Source organism: Xenopus laevis, chromosome 5S (assembly GCF_017654675.1).
Source record: "Xenopus laevis strain J_2021 chromosome 5S, Xenopus_laevis_v10.1, whole genome shotgun sequence".
NCBI classification, from domain to species: domain Eukaryota; kingdom Metazoa; phylum Chordata; class Amphibia; order Anura; family Pipidae; genus Xenopus; species Xenopus laevis.
Window position 1 is genome coordinate 143,333,848 of NC_054380.1, and position 23,318 is coordinate 143,357,165.

At 36.2% G+C, this 23,318-nt stretch overlaps 1 protein-coding gene across 5 annotated transcripts; it reads right to left on the reverse strand.

The window, feature by feature from the left end:
- Window positions 1-173: 173 nt before the first annotated feature.
- Window positions 174-23,176, reverse strand: XB22169522.S (uncharacterized LOC108718342). 5 transcript variants are annotated; one of them, XM_041565170.1, is made up of 6 exons: window positions 23,038-23,176; window positions 6,703-6,749; window positions 5,659-5,769; window positions 4,595-4,702; window positions 3,075-3,557; window positions 174-1,523 (listed from the first exon to the last, which is right to left on the reverse strand). In XM_041565170.1, the coding sequence occupies exons 3-6, from the start codon at window positions 5,714-5,716 to the stop codon at window positions 781-783; spliced, it is 1,392 nt and encodes a 463-aa protein (XP_041421104.1). In that variant the 5' UTR covers window positions 5,717-5,769; window positions 6,703-6,749; window positions 23,038-23,176; the 3' UTR covers window positions 174-780. The 5 variants fall into 5 exon arrangements, with proteins under 5 accessions (XP_041421104.1, XP_041421103.1, XP_041421105.1 ...); XM_041565169.1 differs by having other exon boundaries at window positions 6,654-6,749; XM_041565171.1 differs by lacking the exon at window positions 6,703-6,749 and having other exon boundaries at window positions 23,038-23,168.
- Window positions 23,177-23,318: the final 142 nt, after the last annotated feature.

Sequence of the window (23,318 nt, forward strand, 5' to 3'; positions counted from 1 at the left end):
GACAGTTGTGTATAGAGAAGGTGCCGCCCCTTATGTTAGAGCTCAGCTGATGTTAGAGACATGAGGGGAGTCACTATTTGGCATGTGCAGTAACATACCCCTGTCTACCCCAATGGAATAACAATTAGACGTAAAGCAGTGGAGACACTCAGTATCACAAGTCAGTCAGTGGGTGAGGCCTGATTTGGGCCGGGATAATTAGCAGAATACTTTATTAATGATACAACACTTAATCAGCTCAGGGTGCCCCCCTGTAGGACAAGATGATCAGATGTTTCCACTAGTCATTTGTGGGTTCAGGAAAAACTCCCCCCCACAACATGTTGCCATAGTAGGACCCACAGCAGACCCATGTCGAGTTACTCTGTGTGTTACTTCTGGGTGCTCCTCTGCAGAACTGTTGGAGGACTATAATTCCCCAGTCTGGCCCAGTGCTGCTCAGCCCTCAGGTCACAGAAGGTTTCGGGTCACCCCTCACATCACTAGTTTGCACCATCCAGACATGGAACATCCAGCCCCTGTATCATGTTGTACATCTAATGACTGTGAGAAGAGCCTGGATGTGGGGGAGACTCTGGTGGACCCTACAAGCCCTGCCTGCATCACATACAGACAATACACCAAAAGATTTAGTCAACTGAAAAGAAAATTTTCCCAAATGGAAAAAAAATCCACTTTCTTTATAAAATATGAGGTTTATCTCTCTAAAACCAGAGCTGGTTAGTGCTTAGGTATAACTAGTTAGTTGTTGAGTGCTACATATGATAACGTCTCCAAGTCTTAATGGCGCCTTCTCTTGGGTGCTTCTCCTGATGGACTTGAAGGCCTCCTAGGGCCTGTGACCTCATGTGCACAAGGTTCTTTCTGAGCTGGCAGGTCTTTTAGTGTCTCCATTTCACTAGTGGCATCACTAGGCATCTCATTGGGCATGGACAGTGGCACGGAGTCTCTGGATGATGGAAAGATCTGGAATAGTTGCTTTATGGCAGTGGTGCATAGTTGATTGTGTTGCTGCTGTTGTTGGGCCATCAGGAGCAGGTTGGAGGAGAGCTTCTCAAAGATGGAGTTCTGCTGTTGCATAGACTGAGACAAGGCCATGATGCTTTGGTTGAAGGAATGCTGGAAAGCCTTAACGTTCTTGTTTAGTGCCTTCACATTGTTATTCAGGATGTCTAACTTCTTTGCCATGGTCCGTCGGAAATGACTTTGCTCAGCATAGATAAGAGTCGTGTGATCTCTCACGGAATGATGATGTCTAGTGCTCCACAGCTCTCTGGACCTTTGGCTTGGATCAACTCTACATGCATTCGGCCTTCTCTCTCTTAAAGGTTCCTCTTGAACAATCTGTGTTTCTTCTTGAGGATGAGGGAGGCCCCCTTCCATGTGTGATATACCGTGGTCCTCCTTGTCCACAGGGAAATGATGAATGGGCATCTGGGGATCTTCTATCTCAGATCTTGCTGATTCACTTCCATCTTGGATATCAGTGAAATACTCAGAACCAGCATCGAAATCTGATGGACCTAATGCAATGGAAATGCCATCATTATGTTTAATCCATAGCCATATCCTCCTATTAAATGGCAGCTTTGCACCACAGAAGCCCAATATCTGCTCTCAATGGATCCGTTGGAGCCTTCTAGTCCTACGTCTATACACTCTATCCCCACTTCACTGCAGGACCTCCCTGCCCCATTTCCAGCTGTGGGTCACAACCATGTGCACTTTCCCACCTTATTATTATCATCAATAGGAGAGTCAGCAAACTGGCACAGAGCCCCTCATGCCCTTACTACTGGCACTGCCCCACACTATCAATAAGTACAACTTTATACGCAGCTTTGTCCCAAAACATGTCCTTAAAGGCAACATTTAAAGGCTTTTCTTAAAGGTGCAAGCACATTTATCCTTTGAGTTGATCTACCTGCACTAAAGAAGTTGCTAGAAATGGGTATAAAAAGAAGAGAAAGAAAGGGTTGTACAAAAACAATGAAGGGAGATTAAAGATCAATAAGTCAATATTCTGATAAAATGTTTTGGGAGAAAGATGCCTATAAAGTAGTAAGGGGGCGTGAGATGCTCCAGCAGGGCCCAGGGGCACGTCTCAGTTTTGGCCCATTGTGTTCCGGAGCCTTCTAGGATCAGGGCAGTTGTCATGGAGCTGCCTGTGTGTGTCTGTGGGGGTGCGCTCACAATGCAAATAACTGGTGGGGGGGGGGGAGATGTCAGATGCAGTGAACTACAACTAGTGGTGAATTGCCTCAGGTCTGTGTCCCCCCCCTCCTGTCTCCTGACTTGCACATCATTGAGGCCGACAAGTCAGGGAGCGACAGAGGCCACAACATGACCACGTTCCTCCCACGAGCCCATGAGCCCTGACACTGCACTCAGACAGGGAGGAAGTTGCTGATGGGCCAAGTAGTATTAACTTCCCAGGGTGCACCCAGCAAGCCCTCCTGCACTCATGTGACACCCCTCGGTCACCACGGACTCCCCCCCGCTCTCACCAATACTGCTCCCACCACTTTCATTCTCACTCTCTTCTTTCCACAAATGCAGATTATTACTGCACCCCAAACCTCGTTTTAGACTTCACCCCCAAAATCCTGATGTACCTCAACACTCATATAACCACAATTTAACCTCACACCTGTGTCCCCAGTATGGTAACCACACCCCCCAATATACATGTCCTCTATCCCATTATAACCTCAATCACCACTATCCCCATATATCCCTAAAAGCTCAGTGTATCTTAACTTCTCCCTCATCCCTATATAGAATAGACTTATACCCACGCACCATAACTTTGTTCTACTGTACCCCCATGTCCCTAACCTCACCCCCACATAACCACGTCCATAATTTAATTTCTCATGTACCATAACACCCCTGTATCCCCATGTACAGTAACCTGCCCCCCCCATATAGCAGTGTTCCTAACCCCTCACTAGTATATATCCCATGCACCTATGCTGTACACCCTACACATCTATACCTACTGTTCCCTCCCATTTCTTACCCACGAACGCCACCCCAATATCCAGCACCTTTATTTACAGAGTATTACCAACCTGCAGCATTGGGCTCAGCCATTCTACCAGAATCAGTGGCACCGGGGACTCCGGCTACTACTTCAGCAGAGATAATCTTCTCCATGATGCGCTCGTATGGCCAGAAGGAGATGCTGAGAGGCGCCCTGTCGCCCGTAGCCAAGCTGTGTTTGGCAATCTTGCACAGCTTCTCCTTGACTTTTCTCTTCACGTCGGCATATCGTTTCTTACAGTTCTGCAGTGAGCGTGGGTAGGCAGAGATGGCATTGACGGCAGCAGCGATTTCCCTCCACAGGGCGTTCTTCACTGCGGTGGAGGTCCGTGCGGCCAGTTTGCCAAACAGTTTATCATAATGAGGAAGAATACTGTTGATGAGAACGTCATTTTCCTCTTCGGAGAAACGAGCCTTGCGCTGCCTCTCATGCTCCGCCTGCTGCTGGGCCTGGGACTCATCCATGAAGGTCTCCATATTCTCAGTGGCCAAGTGCTGCTGTTGCCGGAGAGCTGGTGGAGAAGATGGTGAAGGAGATGTTCTGAGGGTTAATGACAAGGTTCTCAACAGTCAGTAAGGCTTAAAGGAGAAGGAAAGACATAATCACTGAGAAAAATGTTAGGCACCTCCAGTGATAATAACCCCCAGCACCCCAGGACAGTGCTCTCATTTGTGAGGAAATGCACAATCCTGGGGTACACTGGGGTACATCTGTACGGGCACCACATTAACATCATCTTCTGTTCTTGGAGCCTCTCTCTGCAGCCCCGTGCCAGATGCACCACAATAAGCCGGCTATTGTACAGAGAATGGTGATGTGGTGCTCCTACAATCGTACCCCAAAATAGTTTCTCTCATAGATAGATTATACACTTTGAGTAAAAATTGCACCTCAGAGAACTGGGCAGAAAGACCTCACTAATGTATTAATATTCTCAGAGTTAATGGGTTCTGCACACTGGACTAATGAACCTTTGTGATTTGTCTCCGTCCAACAGAGCTGCCCAGATACAGACCAGAGAGTTGTGAGATCAGTGTTCCTGATAACCCGAATATATCAATGCAAAGTCCAAGTGCTGAATTTAAGACACATCTATGTACAACAACACAATGATACGTAACCCCTTAGACTGGTGCCCCCCCTCCTCTGCAGCTGTGCTTGTTTCAGCGATCTCTATACAACGTTATTGTTCTCAAGTCACATGGTTAAACTTAAACCCATCTTCAGGCCACATGGAGGGTGAAACTGTACTGATCCAATTGTGTGGCCCCCAGACCAATGATCACATGGTGAAATGGGCCAATGCAGATACATAGAACCAAGTTGGCCCCTATAATCAGGCCGTGTATGGGCAGCTGAAGTCACATTACTGTTGGCCTTTCCGTTGATTCAGTGAACATGGTGCGTTTGCTTTCTGGGGCTCCGGAACTTTTTGGAAAACATGTTTTTTTGTGGGGACTAGTCCCATCTGGCACTGTGACCAGCACAAGCCCCTGGGGCTCAGAGAGGTTCATGTCCCTATAACCCAACACTAACACTTGCACTTACCTGGCATGGCAGCCGCCTCTCGCTCCCCGTTCAGTTTTGGGGACCACTGATACGACTCCCCATCTGCTTCAATCTTCACTATAATGGTTGGGGGGACATCTGAGGAACCTGGTGCAAAGACACCCTTAGTCTTAGACGCACAGAGAAATGAATGAACATATTCTCATTTTCTGCACTTGCCCTGGGGCATCTCCTCCTCATTAATCCTGACACCCCATGGATAGGTACCCCCCAAGTACTGTTCATTTCAGTCTCAAGAGCAGAATATAAATGGTCCAAGTGGAAGATCTCATAACCTGGCAGATGGGAAATAGAGCAGCAAATAAAGCAGAGTTCCCTGGTATCCCTGACCCAACATGGTACTCGACCCGAAACCGCCCTCCCTCCACCCGACTTTCCTTCCTCCACCCGGGGCGAGCAGGCGTGCCACTATAAAACTGGAAGCCTGAAGTCGGCAGTATAAAGTAATGGCGGGGGAGAGCAGATGGAAGAGCTCGACAATGAGGGTGTGAGGTCGGCCTGAAACTGCCCGACCCGCGGGTATTGGGCCAGCCCCCATATCATTACTACATGGGGTCACCTTAGTGCCCCTCTACCCACTGCTTCTACTTCAATGTAATAAGTAAGTGTCTGAGGCCCTCTCCAAACTCCTCTGGGTTATATGGCGCCAGTCCTTCTGGACAAAAGAACATTTGGCTCATATTTCTATTAGAATATTGAGGATAGCACCTCTCTGATTCTTCCACATGGGCAGCACACGGGCACTACACGGGCAGTACACGGGCAGTACACGGGCAGTACACGGGCAGTACATGGGCAGTACACGGGAAATCATGGGGAGTCTGACTGGGTCCATTGGAAGGGCCTGAATACATTGTGTGTGGCTGGAAACAATGAACCCCTCCTATAACTGGTATCAAGTATCAGGTACAGGCTTGGGTCTGTAGATAACAACACAACTGGAAGGCTATGGGGAAATAAGAGAAGGGCAGGAAGACATAATTATTAAATCTCAACTATAAGACAATGAGCCTTCCATCCTCCTCACACAGTATAACACTCACCAGTTGTTGTGTCTGGAACATCAAGCTCACACTTTATCCCCTGGCTGCCGTCTCCCATCTCCTCCCTCACTTCTCTCTCCAGTGAGATCTCTGGGCCAGACGGCTAGTTGCCTGTTAATAACACAATGGGGTAAATGTGCTGCCCCCAGGCACGGGCTTATCATTGTGCCCCACATGTGTGTCTTTATCAGTGATTAGAGGGGCACACGGGATTAGGCAGGAATACAGGACAGGATCCATTATACAGAAACCTGTTATCCAGAAAGCACCAAATTACAGGAAGGCCGTGTCCTATACACTCCATTTGATTCAAATAATCCAGATTTTCACTGATTTCCCTTTTTCTGTGTAATAATAAAACAGTCGCTTGTACTTGATCCCAACTAAGATATAATTAATCCTTATTGGAGGCAAAACCAGCCTATTGGCTTTATTTAATACTTGTATGATTTTGTAATAGACTTAAGATATGAAGATCCAAATTACAGAAAGATCCATTATCTGGAAAACCCCAGATGTGGAGCATTGTGGGTACCAGGTGCCATAGGTGTATATGGAGGCCAGTGTAGGAAGGTTATTAAAGGAGAAGGAAAGCTACAGAGGCATTTTATTGGCAATAGATTAGCTGCAATAGTGCAAGCTAGAATGCTATATTTATTCTGAAGAATGCTTTACCATACCTGAGTAAACAGCTCTGGAAGCTGTTTGTTTAGGATAGAAGCTGCCATATTAGCTTGGTGTGACATCACTTCCTGCCTGAGTCTCTCCCTGCTCTGGGCTCAGATTACAGTAGAGAAGGGAGGGGGGGAGAGGAGCAAACTGAGCATGCTCTTGCCCAGGGCAATGAGGTTTAAGCTGAAAACAGTCTGATACAGAAGCCCATGAGTACACAATAGAAGGAAAGAAATGTGCTGTTTGACAGAGGACTCAGAGCAGCATTACTTTGAGGGGTTACTGGTATATTTATATAGACCTTTCTGATAAACCTCACTTACTTTTAACCTTTCCTTCTCCTTTAAGTAAAGGAGAGAATCGAGTGCTCACCCAGTCCATCCAGGAACAACAAGTTCTGCTCCATGTTATACAGAGAGCTACAGACAGAAGAGGAATAATATCATGAGTACAACTAGTAACCCCGATACCCCCACGTCTGTCCCCCCATGTCTCAGGGTTATGGGCACGTGTGAGACCCCCAGTCACATAAAGAGACAAAGAGGAATAAATGGGAAGGAGGAGACACTTCCCTACAGTAAATACAAATGGGACAGTGGGACTGACTTTATATTTACTCTTCTTATCTGTCTCTTCTGTCAGCACTCACACTCACACTCACATATATACTGTATACTCACACTCACATTATATATACTGTATACTCACACTCACATATATACTGTATACTCACACTCACATATATACTGTATACTCACACTCACATATATACTGTATACTCACACTCACATATATACTGTATACTCACACTCACATATATACTGTATACTCACACTCACATATATACTGTATACTCACACTCACATATATACTGTATACTCACACTCACATATATATACTGTATACTCACACTCACATTATATATACTGTATACTCACACTCACATTATATATACTGTATACTCACACTCACATATATACTGTATACTCACACTCACATATATATACTGTATACTCACACTCACATTATATATACTGTATACTCACACTCACATTATATATACTGTATACTCACACTCACATATATACTGTATACTCACACTCACATATATACTGTATACTCACACTCACATATATACTGTATAACACTCCCATATATATCTGGTGTACTCACGACTCACATAATATAGGAACTGTATACGCACACTCACTATATTTACTGTATACCTCCACTCACATATATACGGTATACTCACACTCACAATATACTGTATAGCTCCACACTGCAACATATATAAGCTGTATACTCCACACTCAACATATAATACTGTATACTCACACTCACCATTTATATACTGTTACGTCACACTCGAATTATATATACTGTATAACTTCGATCAGCTCACGATTATAGTAGCTGTATACCTCACACTCACATTATCATACTGGTAGTTACTCATCACGTCACATTATAGTAGTACTTGTATACTCCACACTTCACATTATATAGTACTGGTATACTCACACGCACATAATATACTGGTATACTCACACTTCACATATATTACCTTGTATAGGCTCACACTCACATATATACTTATATCTCACACTCACATATATACGGTATACTACCCAATATATACTGTATAACTCACACTCACAAGATATATATACTGTTATACTCACACTCACATATATATACTGTAACTCCACTCACATATATACCGGTAATACTCACATCCACATAATAGCTGTATACTCACAATATAACTGTATACTCACACTCACATAATATACTGTATACTCACACTCACATATATACTGTATCACTCAGCTCACATATATACTTATACTCACGCCACATATATACTGTTATACTCACACTCAATATATACTGTATATCTCACACTCACATATATACTGATTATACTCACCCTCACATATATACTGGTATACTCACACTCACATATATACTGTATACTCAACATCACATATATACTGTAACTACTCACACTCACATATATATCTGTATACTGCACTACTCACATATATAGCTGATACTCACACTCACATTATATATATACTGTATACTCACACCACAAATATTACTGTATACTCACAACTCACATATTGTACGTAATACTCACACCACATATATACTGTATATCACACTCACATATATACTCGATACCACACTCACATATAGAACTGTATATCTCACACTCTACATTATATTAATACGGTATACTCACACTCACAATATATATATATACTGTAAATACTCACACTCACATAATACTGTATACTCACACTCACATATATACTGTATACATACAAACTCACATATATAACTGTATACTACACTCCATTATATATACTGTCATCTCAACTTCACATATATATACTGTAATAACCAACTCACATATATACGTATACTCACACCACATATAATATACTGTATATCACACTCACATATATTACTGTATACTCACACTCACATATATACTCGTATACTCAACTCACATATATACTGTATACTCACACTCACATATATACTGTATACTCACACTCACATATACTACTGTACTACTCATACTCACATATATACTGTACGTAACTCACACTCACATATATACTGTATACTCACACTCACATTATACTATACTGTATACTCACACCTCCATTATATATACTCGTATAACCTCACACGCCACATAATATACTGTATACTCACACTCACATATATAGCTGTATATCTCACACTCAAATATCTATCTGTATACTGCCACTCACATATATTCTGTATACCACACTCACCATATATACTGTATACTGCACAGATATACTGTTACTCAACTCACATATATACTGTATACTCACACTCACATAAGTATACTGTATACTCACACTCACATCATATACTGTATACTCACACTCCTATAATATACTGTAATACTCACACTCACATATATACTGTATACCACGCCACATATCAATACTGTATGACTCACACTCACTTATATATACTGTATACTCACACTCACATTATATATAACTGTATACTCACACTCACATATAAACTGTATACTCACACCACATATATATACTGTATAATCACACTCACAATTATATATACTGTATACTCACATCACATTATATATCTGTAATACTCACACTCACATATAGACTTGTATGACTCACACTCACATTAATGTATCTACACTCACATATATACTTATACTCACACTCACATAATTACTGTATACTCACAATCCACATATATATACCTGTATACTCCACACTCACATAATAACTGTATACAACTCACATATATACTGTGATACCACACTCACATATATACTGTATACTCACAAGCTCACATATAATACTGTATTAACTCCACTGCCCATTATAGTATACTGTATACTCACACGTCACATATATATATATACTGTATACTCAACTCAACATATATACTGTATACTCACACTCACATATATATGTAATCACACTCACATATATACTGTATCTCACAGCTCACATTAATATAACTGTATACTACACTCACATTAAATATACTGTATACCACACTCAATCATAGCTCAAACACAAACACTGTATACTCACAATCACATATTATCTGTATAACTCCCACACTCACTATATATACTGTATAGCTGCAATACTCACATATATATGTACTACTCACCACTCACATATATACTCGTATACTCACACTCAGCATATATAGTACTGTAATACTCACCTCACCTTATATACTACTGTATACTCACAACTCACATATATACTGTATACTCACACTCACATATATACTGTACTAACTCCACTCACATATATACTAGTATACTCACAACTTCACATATATACTCGTAACTACTCACACTCAAACATATATACTGTATTACTCACACTCACATTATATACTGTATACTCACACTCACATATCATAGTTGGTATACTCACACTCACATATTACTGTATACTCACAACTCACATTACTATAATACCTGTTACTCACACTTCACATATATACTGTATACTCACAGCTCACATTATATACTGTATAACTCACACTCACATATATACTGTATACTCACCTCACATCAATACTGTATATCACACTCACATATATATAACTGTATGACTCACACTCACATTATATATACTGTATACTCACACTCACATATAATATACCTGTATACTCACAAACACTCACATATATACTCGTATAACTCACACTCACATATATACTTGTTATACTCACACTCACACATATATATCTGTAACTACACTCACATAATATTACTGTATACTTCAACACTCACATATAGTACTGTATACTCAACCACTCACATATATATACTGCTATACTACACTCACTTATATAATACTGTAATACTCACACTCCAACATATATATACTCGTATACTCACACTCACATATATACTGTAACTCACACTCACATTAGTATATACTGTATACTCACACTCACATATATACTGTATAGCTCTACACTCACATATATAGTACTGTTATACTCCACAACTCCACAGTAATATACTGTATACTCACACTCACATATATACTGATACGTCACTATCTCACATATATTACTGGTACTAACTCAAATACTCACACTCACATATATACTGTATACTCACACTCACATATATACTGTATACTCACACTCACATATATACTGTATACTCACACTCACATTATATATATACTGTATACTCACACTCACATATATACTGTATACTCACACTCACATATATATACTGTATACTCACACTCACATATATACTGTATACTCACACTCACATATATACTGTATACTCACACTCACATATATATACTGTATACTCACACTCACATTATATATACTGTATACTCACACTCACATATATATATACTGTATACTCACACTCACATATATACTGTATACTCACACTCACATATATACTGTATACTCACACTCACATATATACTGTATACTCACACTCACATATATACTGTATACTCACACTCACATATATACTGTATACTCACACTCACATATATATACTGTATACTCACACTCACATTATATATACTGTATACTCACACTCACATATATATACTGTATACTCACACTCACATATATACTGTATACTCACACTCACATTATATATACTGTATACTCACACTCACATATATACTGTATACTCACACTCACATATATATACTGTATACTCACACTCACATATATACTGTATACTCACACTCACATATATACTGTATACTCACACTCACATATATACTGTATACTCATACTCACATATATACTGTATACTCACACTCACATATATACTGTATACTCACACTCACATATATACTGTATACTCACACTCACATTATATATACTGTATACTCACACTCACATATATACTGTATACTCACACTCACATATATACTGTATACTCACACTCACATATATACTGTATACTCACACTCACATATATACTGTATACTCACACTCACACTCACATATATACTGTATACTCACACTCACATATATACTGTATACTCACACTCACATTATATATATACTGTATACTCACACTCACATATATACTGTATACTCATACTCACATATATACTGTATACTCACACTCACATATATACTGTATACTCACACTCACATATATACTGTATACTCACACTCACATTATATATACTGTATACTCACACTCACATATATACTGTATACTCACACTCACATATATACTGTATACTCACACTCACATATATACTGTATACTCACACTCACATATATACTGTATACTCACACTCACACTCACATATATACTGTATACTCACACTCACATATATACTGTATACTCACACTCACATATATATACTGTATACTCACACTCACATATATACTGTATACTCACACTCACATATATACTGTATACTCACACTCACATATATACTGTATACTCACACTCACACTCACATATATACTGTATACTCACACTCACATTATATATACTGTATACTCACACTCACATATATACTGTATACTCACACTCACATATATACTGTATACTCACACTCACATATATACTGTATACTCACACTCACATATATACTGTATACTCACACTCACACTCACATATATACTGTATACTCACACTCACATATATACTGTATACTCACACTCACATATATATACTGTATACTCACACTCACATATATATACTGTATACTCACACTCACATATATACTGTATACTCACACTCACATATATATACTGTATACTCACACTCACATATATATAACTGTATACTCCACACTCCAATATATATATATACTGTATACTCACACTCACATATATACTGTATACTCACACTCACATATATACTGTTATACTCACACTCACATATATATACTGTATACTCACACTCACATATATACCTGTATACTCACACTCACATATATACTGTATACTCACACTCACATATATACTGTATACTCACACTCACATATATACTGTATACTCACACTCACATTATATACTGTATAACTCACACTCACATATATACTGTATACTCACACTCACATTATATATACTGTATACTACACTCACATATATACTGTATACTCACACTCACATATATACTGTATACTCACACTCACATATATACTGTATACTCACACTCACAATATATACTGTATACTCACACTCACATTATATATACTGTATACTCACACTCACATATATACTGTATACTCACACTCACATTATATATACTGTATACTCACACTCACATATATACTGTATACTCACACTCACATATATACTGTATACTCACACTCACATATATACTGTATACTCACACTTCACATATATACTGTATACTCACACTCATATAATATACTGTATACTCACACTCACATTATATATACTGTATACTCACACTCACATATATTACTGTATACTCACACTCACATATATACTGTATACTCACACTCACATATATACTGTATACTCACACTCACATATATACTGTATACTCACACTCACATATATACTGTATACTCACACTCACATATATACTGTATACTCACACTCACATATATACTGTATACTCACACTCACATATATTACTGTATACTTCACACTCACATACTAATACTGTATACTCACACTCACATATATACTGTATACTCACACTCAACATATTATACTGTATACTCACACTCACATATATTACTGTATACTCACACTCACATATATTACTGTATACTCACACTCACATATATACTGTATACTCACACTCACATATATACTGTATACTCACACTCAACATATATACTGTATACTCACACTCACATATATCTGTATACCACACTCACATATATACTGTATACTCACACTCACATATATATACTGTATACTCACACTCACATATATACTGTTATACTCACATCTCACATATATACTGTTACTCACACTCACATATATATACTGTATACTCACACTCAACATATATAACTCGTAATACTCACACTCACATATATAACTGTATACTCACACTCACATAATATATAACTGTATACTCACACTCACATTATATATACTGTATACTCACACTCACATATATACTGTATACTCACACTCACATATATACTGTATACTCACACTCACATATATACTGTATACTCACACTCACATATATACTGTATACTCACACTCACATATATACTGTATACTCACACTCACATATATATACTGTATACTCACACTCACATTATATATACTGTATACTCACACTCACATATATATACTGTATACTCACACTCACATATATACTGTATACTCACACTCACATTATATATACTGTATACTCACACTCACATATATACTGTATACTCACACTCACATATATACTGTATACTCACACTCACATATATACTGTATACTCACACTCACATATATACTGTATACTCACACTCACATATATACTGTATACTCACACTCACATATATACTGTATACTCACATATATACTGTATACTCACACTCACATATATACTGTATACTCACACTCACATATATACTGTATACTCACACTCACATATATACTGTATACTCACACTCACATATATACTGTATACTCACACTCACATATATACTGTATACTCACACTCACATATATATACTGTATACTCACACTCACATTATATATACTGTATACTCACACTCACATTATATATACTGTATACTCACACTCACATATATACTGTATACTCACACTCACATATATATACTGTATACTCACACTCACATTATATATACTGTATACTCACACTCACATTATATATACTGTATACTCACACTCACATATATACTGTATACTCACACTCACATATATACTGTATACTCACACTCACATATATACTGTATACTCACACTCACATATATACTGTATACTCACACTCACATATATACTGTATACTCACACTCACATATATATACTGTATACTCACACTCACATATATACTGTATACTCACACTCACATATATACTGTATACTCACACTCACATATATATACTGTATACTCACACTCACATTATATATACTGTATACTCACACTCACATATATATATATACTGTATACTCACACTCACATATATACTGTATACTCACACTCACATATATACTGTATACTCACACTCACATATATACTGTATACTCACACTCACATATATATACTGTATACTCACACTCACATTATATATACTGTATACTCACACTCACATATATATACTGTATACTCACACTCACATATATACTGTATACTCACACTCACATTATATATACTGTATACTCACACTCACATATATACTGTATACTCACACTCACATATATACTGTATACTCACACTCACATATATACTGTATACTCACACTCACATATATACTGTATACTCACACTCACATATATACTGTATACTCATACTCACATATATACTGTATACTCACACTCACATATATACTGTATACTCACACTCACATTATATATACTGTATACTCACACTCACATTATATATACTGTATACTCACACTCACATATATACTGTATACTCACACTCACATATATACTGTATACTCACACTCACATATATACTGTATACTCACACTCACATATATACTGTATACTCACACTCACATATTATTACTGTATACTTCACACTCAACATATTATACCTGTATACTCACACTCACATATACTGTATTACTCACACTCAACATTATATATATACTGTATACTCACACTCACATATATTACTGTATACTCACACTCACATATATATACTGTATACTCACACTCACATATATACTGTATACTCACACTCACATATATACTGTATACTCACACTCACATATATATACTGTATACTCACACTCACATTATATATACTGTATACTCACACTCACATATATATATACTGTATACTCACACTCACATATATACTGTATACTCACACTCACATATTATACTGTATACTCACACTCACATATATACTGTATACTCACACTCACATATATTACTGTATACTCACACTCACATATATACTGATTACTCACACTTCACATATATATACTGATATACTCACAACTCACATTATATATACTGTTATACTCACACTCACATAATATATACTGTATACTCACAACTCACATATATACTGTATACTCACACTCACATTATATATACTGTATACTCACACTCACATATATACTGTATACTCACACTCACATATATATACTGTATACTCACACTCACATATATACTGTATACTCACACTCACATATATACTGTATACTCACACTCACATATATACTGTATACTCATACTCACATATATACTGTATACTCACACTCACATATATACTGTATACTCACACTCACATATATACTGTATACTCACACTCACATTATATATACTGTATACTCACACTCACATATATACTGTATACTCACACTCACATATATACTGTATACTCACACTCACATATATACTGTATACTCACACTTCACATATATACTGTTATACTCCACACTCACACTCACATATATTACTGTATACTCACACTCACATATATACTGTATACTCACACTCACATATATATATATACTGTATACTCACACTCACATATATACTGTATACTCATACTCAACATATATACTGATACTCACAACTCACATATATACTGTATACTCACACTCACATATATACTGTATACTCACACTCACATTATATATACTGTATACTCACACTCACATATATACTTATACTCACACTCACATATATACTGTATACTCACACTCACATATATACTGTATACTCACACTCACATATATACTGTATACTCACACTCACACTCACATATATACTGTATACTCACACTCACATATATACTGTATACTCACACTCACATATATATACTGTATACTCACACTCACATATATACTGTATACTCACACTCACATATATACTGTATACTCACACTCACATATATACTGTATACCTCACACTCACACTCAATATATACTGTATACTCACACTCACATTATATACTGTATACTCACACTCACATATATACTGTATACTCACACTCACATATATACTGTATACTCACACTCACATATATACTGTATACTCACACTCACATATATACTGTATTACTCACACTCCACACTCACATATATACTGTATACTCACACTCACATATATACTGTATACTCACCCAACTCACATATATATACTGTATACTCACACTCACATATATACTGTATACTCACACTCACATATATATACTGTATACTCACACTCACATATATATACTGTATACTCACACTCACATATATATATATACTGTATACTCACACTCACATATATACTGTATACTCACACTCACATATATACTGTATACTCACACTCACATATATATACTGTATACTCACACTCACATATATACTGTATACTCACACTCACATATATACTGTATACTCACACTCACATATATACTGTATACTCACACTCACATATATACTGTATACTCACACTCACATTATATACTGTATACTCACACTCACATATATACTGTATACTCACACTCACATTATATATACTGTATACTCACACTCACATATATACTGTATACTCACACTCACATATATACTGTATACTCACACTCACATATATACTGTATACTCACACTCACATATATACTGTATACTCACACTCACATTATATATACTGTATACTCACACTCACATATATACTGTATACTCACACTCACATTATATATACTGTATACTCACACTCACATATATACTGTATACTCACACTCACATATATACTGTATACTCACACTCACATATATACTGTATACTCACACTCACATATATACTGTATACTCACACTCATATATATATACTGTATACTCACACTCACATTATATATACTGTATACTCACACTCACATATATACTGTATACTCACACTCACATATATACTGTATACTCACACTCACATATATACTGTATACTCACACTCACATATATACTGTATCACCTCACAATATACTGTATACTCACACTCATATATACTGTATACTCAACTCACATATATACTGTATACTCCACACTCACATATATATACTGTATACTCACACTCACATATATACTGTATACTCACACTCACATATATACTGTATACTCACACTCACATATATACTGTATACTCACACTCACATATATACTGTATACTCACACTCACATATATACTGTATACTCACACTCACATATATACTGTATACTCACACTCACATATATACTGTATACTCACACTCACATTATATATATACTGTATACTCACACTCACATATATACTGTATACTCACACTCACATATATATACTGTATACTCACACTCACATATATACTGTTATACTCACACTCACATATATACTGTATACTCACACTCCACATATATATACTGTATACTCACACTCACATTATATATACTGTATACTCACACTCACATATATATATACTGTATACTCACACTCACATATATACTGTATACTCACACTCACATATATACTGTATACTCACACTCACATATATACTGTATACTCACACTCACATATATACTGTATACTCACACTCACATATATACTGTATACTCACACTCACATTATATATACTGTATACTCACACTCACATTATATATACTGTATACTCACACTCACATATATACTGTATACTCACACTCACATTATATATACTGTATACTCACACTCCATATATACTGTATACTCACACTCACATATATACTGTATACTCACACTCACATATATACTGTATACTCACACTCACATATATACTGTATACTCACACTCACATATATACTGTATATCACACTCACATATATACTGTATACTCATACTACATATATACTGTATACTCACACTCACATATATACTGTATACTCACACTCACATATATACTGTATACTCACACTCACATTATATATACTGTATACTCACACTCACATATATACTGTATACTCACACTCACATATATACTGTATACTCACACTCACATATATACTGTATACTCACACTCACACTCACATATATACTGTATACTCACACTCACATATATACTGTATACTCACACTCACATTATATATATACTGTATACTCACACTCACATATATACTGTATACTCACACTCACATATATATACTGTATACTCAACCTCACATATATACTGTATACTCACACTCACATATATACTGTATACTCACACTCACATATATACTGTATACTCACACTCACATATATACTGTATACTCACACTCACATTATATATACTGTATACTCACACTCACATATATACTGTATACTCACACTCACATATATACTGTATACTCACACTCACATATATACTGTATACTCACACTCACACTCACATATATACTGTATACTCACACTCACATATATACTGTATACTCACACTCACATATATACTGTATACTCACACTCACATATATATACTGTATACTCACACTCACATATATACTGTATACTCACACTCACATATATATACTGTATACTCACACTCACATATATATACTGTATACTCACACTCACATATATATATATACTGTATACTCACACTCACATATATATATATACTGTATATTCACACTCACATATATACTGTATACTCACACTCACATATATACTGTATACTCACACTCACATATATATACTGTATACTCACACTCACATATATACTGTATACTCACACTCACATATATACTGTATACTCACACTCACATATATACTGTATACTCACACTCACATATATACTGTATACTCACACTCACATTATATACTGTATACTCACACTCACATATATACTGTATACTCACACTCACATATATACTGTATACTCACACTCACATTATATATACTGTATACTCACACTCACATATATATATACTGTATACTCACACTCACATATATATAGACTGTATACTCACACTCACACTCACATATATACTGTATACTCACACTCACATTATATATACTGTATACTCACACTCACATATATACTGTATACTCACACTCACATATATACTGTATACTCACACTCACATATATACTGTATACTCACACTCACAATATATACTGTATACTCACACTCACATATATACTGTATACTCACACTCACATATATACTGTATACTCACACTCACATATATACTGTATACTCACACTCACATATATTATACTCACATAATACTGTATACTCACACTCACATATATACTGTATACTCACTCACATATATACTGTATACTCACACTCACATATATACTGTATACTCACACTCACATATATACTGTATACTCACACTCACATATATAACTGTATACTCACACTCACATATATACTGTATACTCACACTCACATATATATACTGTATACTCACACTCACATATATACTGTATACTCACACTCACATATATATACTTGTATACTCACACTCACATATATACTGTATACTCACACTCACATATTATACTGTATACTCACACTCACATATATACTGTATACTCACACTCACATATATACTGTATACTCACACTCACATATATACTGTATACTCACACTCACATATATATACTGTATACTCACACTCACATATATACTGTATACTCACACTCACATATATATACTGTATACTCACACTCACATATATACTGTATACTCACACTCACATATATACTGTATACTCACACTCACATATATACTGTATACTCACACTCACATTATATATACTGTATACTCACACTCACATATATACTGTATACTCACACTCACATATATACTGTATACTCACACTCACATATATACTGTATACTCACACTCACCATATATATACTGTATACTCACACTCACATATATACTGATATACTCACACTCACATATATACTGTATACTCACACTCACATATATACTGTATACTCACACTCACATATATATACTGTATACTCACACTCACATATATACTGTATACTCACACTCACATTATATATACTGTATACTCACACTCACATATATACTGTATACTCACATATATACTGTATACTCACACTCACATATATACTGTATACTCACACTCACATATATACTGTATACTCACACTCACATATATACTGTATACTCACACTCACATATATACTGTATACTCACACTCACATATATATACTGTATACTCACACTCACATATATACTGTATACTCACACTCACATATATATACTGTATACTCACACTCACATATATACTGTATACTCACACTCACATATATACTGTATACTCACACTCACATATATACTGTATACTCACACTCACATATATACTGTATACTCACACTCACATATATACTGTATACTCACACTCACATATATATACTGTATACTCACACTCACATATATACTGTATACTCACACTCACATATATATACTGTATACTCACACTCACATATATACTGTATACTCACACTCACATATATACTGTATACTCACACTCACATATATACTGTATACTCACACTCACATTATATATACTGTATACTCACACTCACATATATACTGTATACTCACACTCACATATATACTGTATACTCACACTCACATATATACTGTATACTCACACTCACATATATATACTGTATACTCACACTCACATATATACTGTATACTCACACTCACATATATACTGTATACTCACACTCACATATATACTGTATACTCACACTCACATATATACTGTATACTCACACTCACATTATATATACTGTATACTCACACTCACATATATACTGTATACTCACACTCACATATATACTGTATACTCACACTCACATTATATATACTGTATACTCACACTCACATATATATACTGTATACTCACACTCACATTATATATACTGTATACTCACACTCACATATATATACTGTATACTCACACTCACATATATACTGTATACTCACACTCACATATATACTGTATACTCACACTCACATATATACTGTATACTCACACTCACATATATATACTGTATACTCACACTCACATATATACTGTATACTCACACTCACATATATATACTGTATACTCACACTCACATATATACTGTATACTCACACTCACATATATACTGTATACTCACACTCACACATATATACTGTATACTCACACTCACATATATATACTGTATACTCACACTCACATATATATACTGTATACTCACACTCACATTATATATACTGTATACTCACACTCACATATATACTGTATACTCACACTCACACATATATACTGTATACTCACACTCACATTATATATACTGTATACTCACACTCACATATATATACTGTATACTCACACTCACATTATATATACTGTATACTCACACTCACATATATATACTGTATACTCACACTCACATTATATATACTGTATACTCACACTCACATATATATACTGTATACTCACACTCACATATATATACTGTATACTCACACTCACATTATATACTGTATACTCACACTCACATTATATATACTGTATACTCACACTCACATATATATACTGTATACTCACACTCACATATATATACTGTATACTCACACTCACATTATATATACTGTATACTCACACTCACATATATATACTGTATACTCACACTCACATATATATAGACTGTATACTCACACTCACATATATACTGTATACTCACACTCACATATATATACTGTATACTCACACTCACATATATACTGTATACTCACACTCACATATATACTGTATACTCACACTCACATATATATACTGTATACTCACACTCACATATATACTGTATACTCACACTCACATATATACTGTATACTCACACTCACATATATACTGTATACTCACACTCACATATATATACTGTATACTCACACTCACATATATATAGACTGACACTCACACACTTACACTGATAAAGAAAACACAGACAAATGATATATAAATACTCAGTGACAAACACAGATTTAAGCGACACTTACGGTTCTTCTTTCAGCAGCTCAAATCCCCAGTCAGTACTGAGCAGCGTTGCATTGTGGGTTATGTAGTGTAACTAAGGAATTTCCATTCATCACCCTATTGAAATCTCTAGTGTGAAACTAAATATCCCAGCATGCCCCGCTCCTCACAATGAAATTTCCCATCAGTCACTGCTTCATGTAACTACAGCTTCCTGCCTCTATAGCTCCGCCCCCGTAATTCATTTTCTCTCTCAGTCTGTCTCTATCACTCGTTCCTGAGGTGCAGCCGGGCCGGTGAGAGG

Excerpts from the sequence above, each read along its gene's own strand:
- XB22169522.S (XM_041565170.1), bottom strand. The coding sequence starts at position 5,716 with ATGGGAGACGGCAGCCAGGGGATAAAGTGTGAGCTTGATGTTCCAGAC. Across the intron at positions 4,703-5,658 it reads TGTTCCAGACACAACAACTG|GTTCCTCAGATGTCCCCCCA; the intron begins GTGAGTGTTATA and ends TCTTTGCACCAG. Across the intron at positions 1,524-3,074 it reads GGCTGAGCCCAATGCTGCAG|GTCCATCAGATTTCGATGCT; the intron begins GTTGGTAATACT and ends CCATTGCATTAG.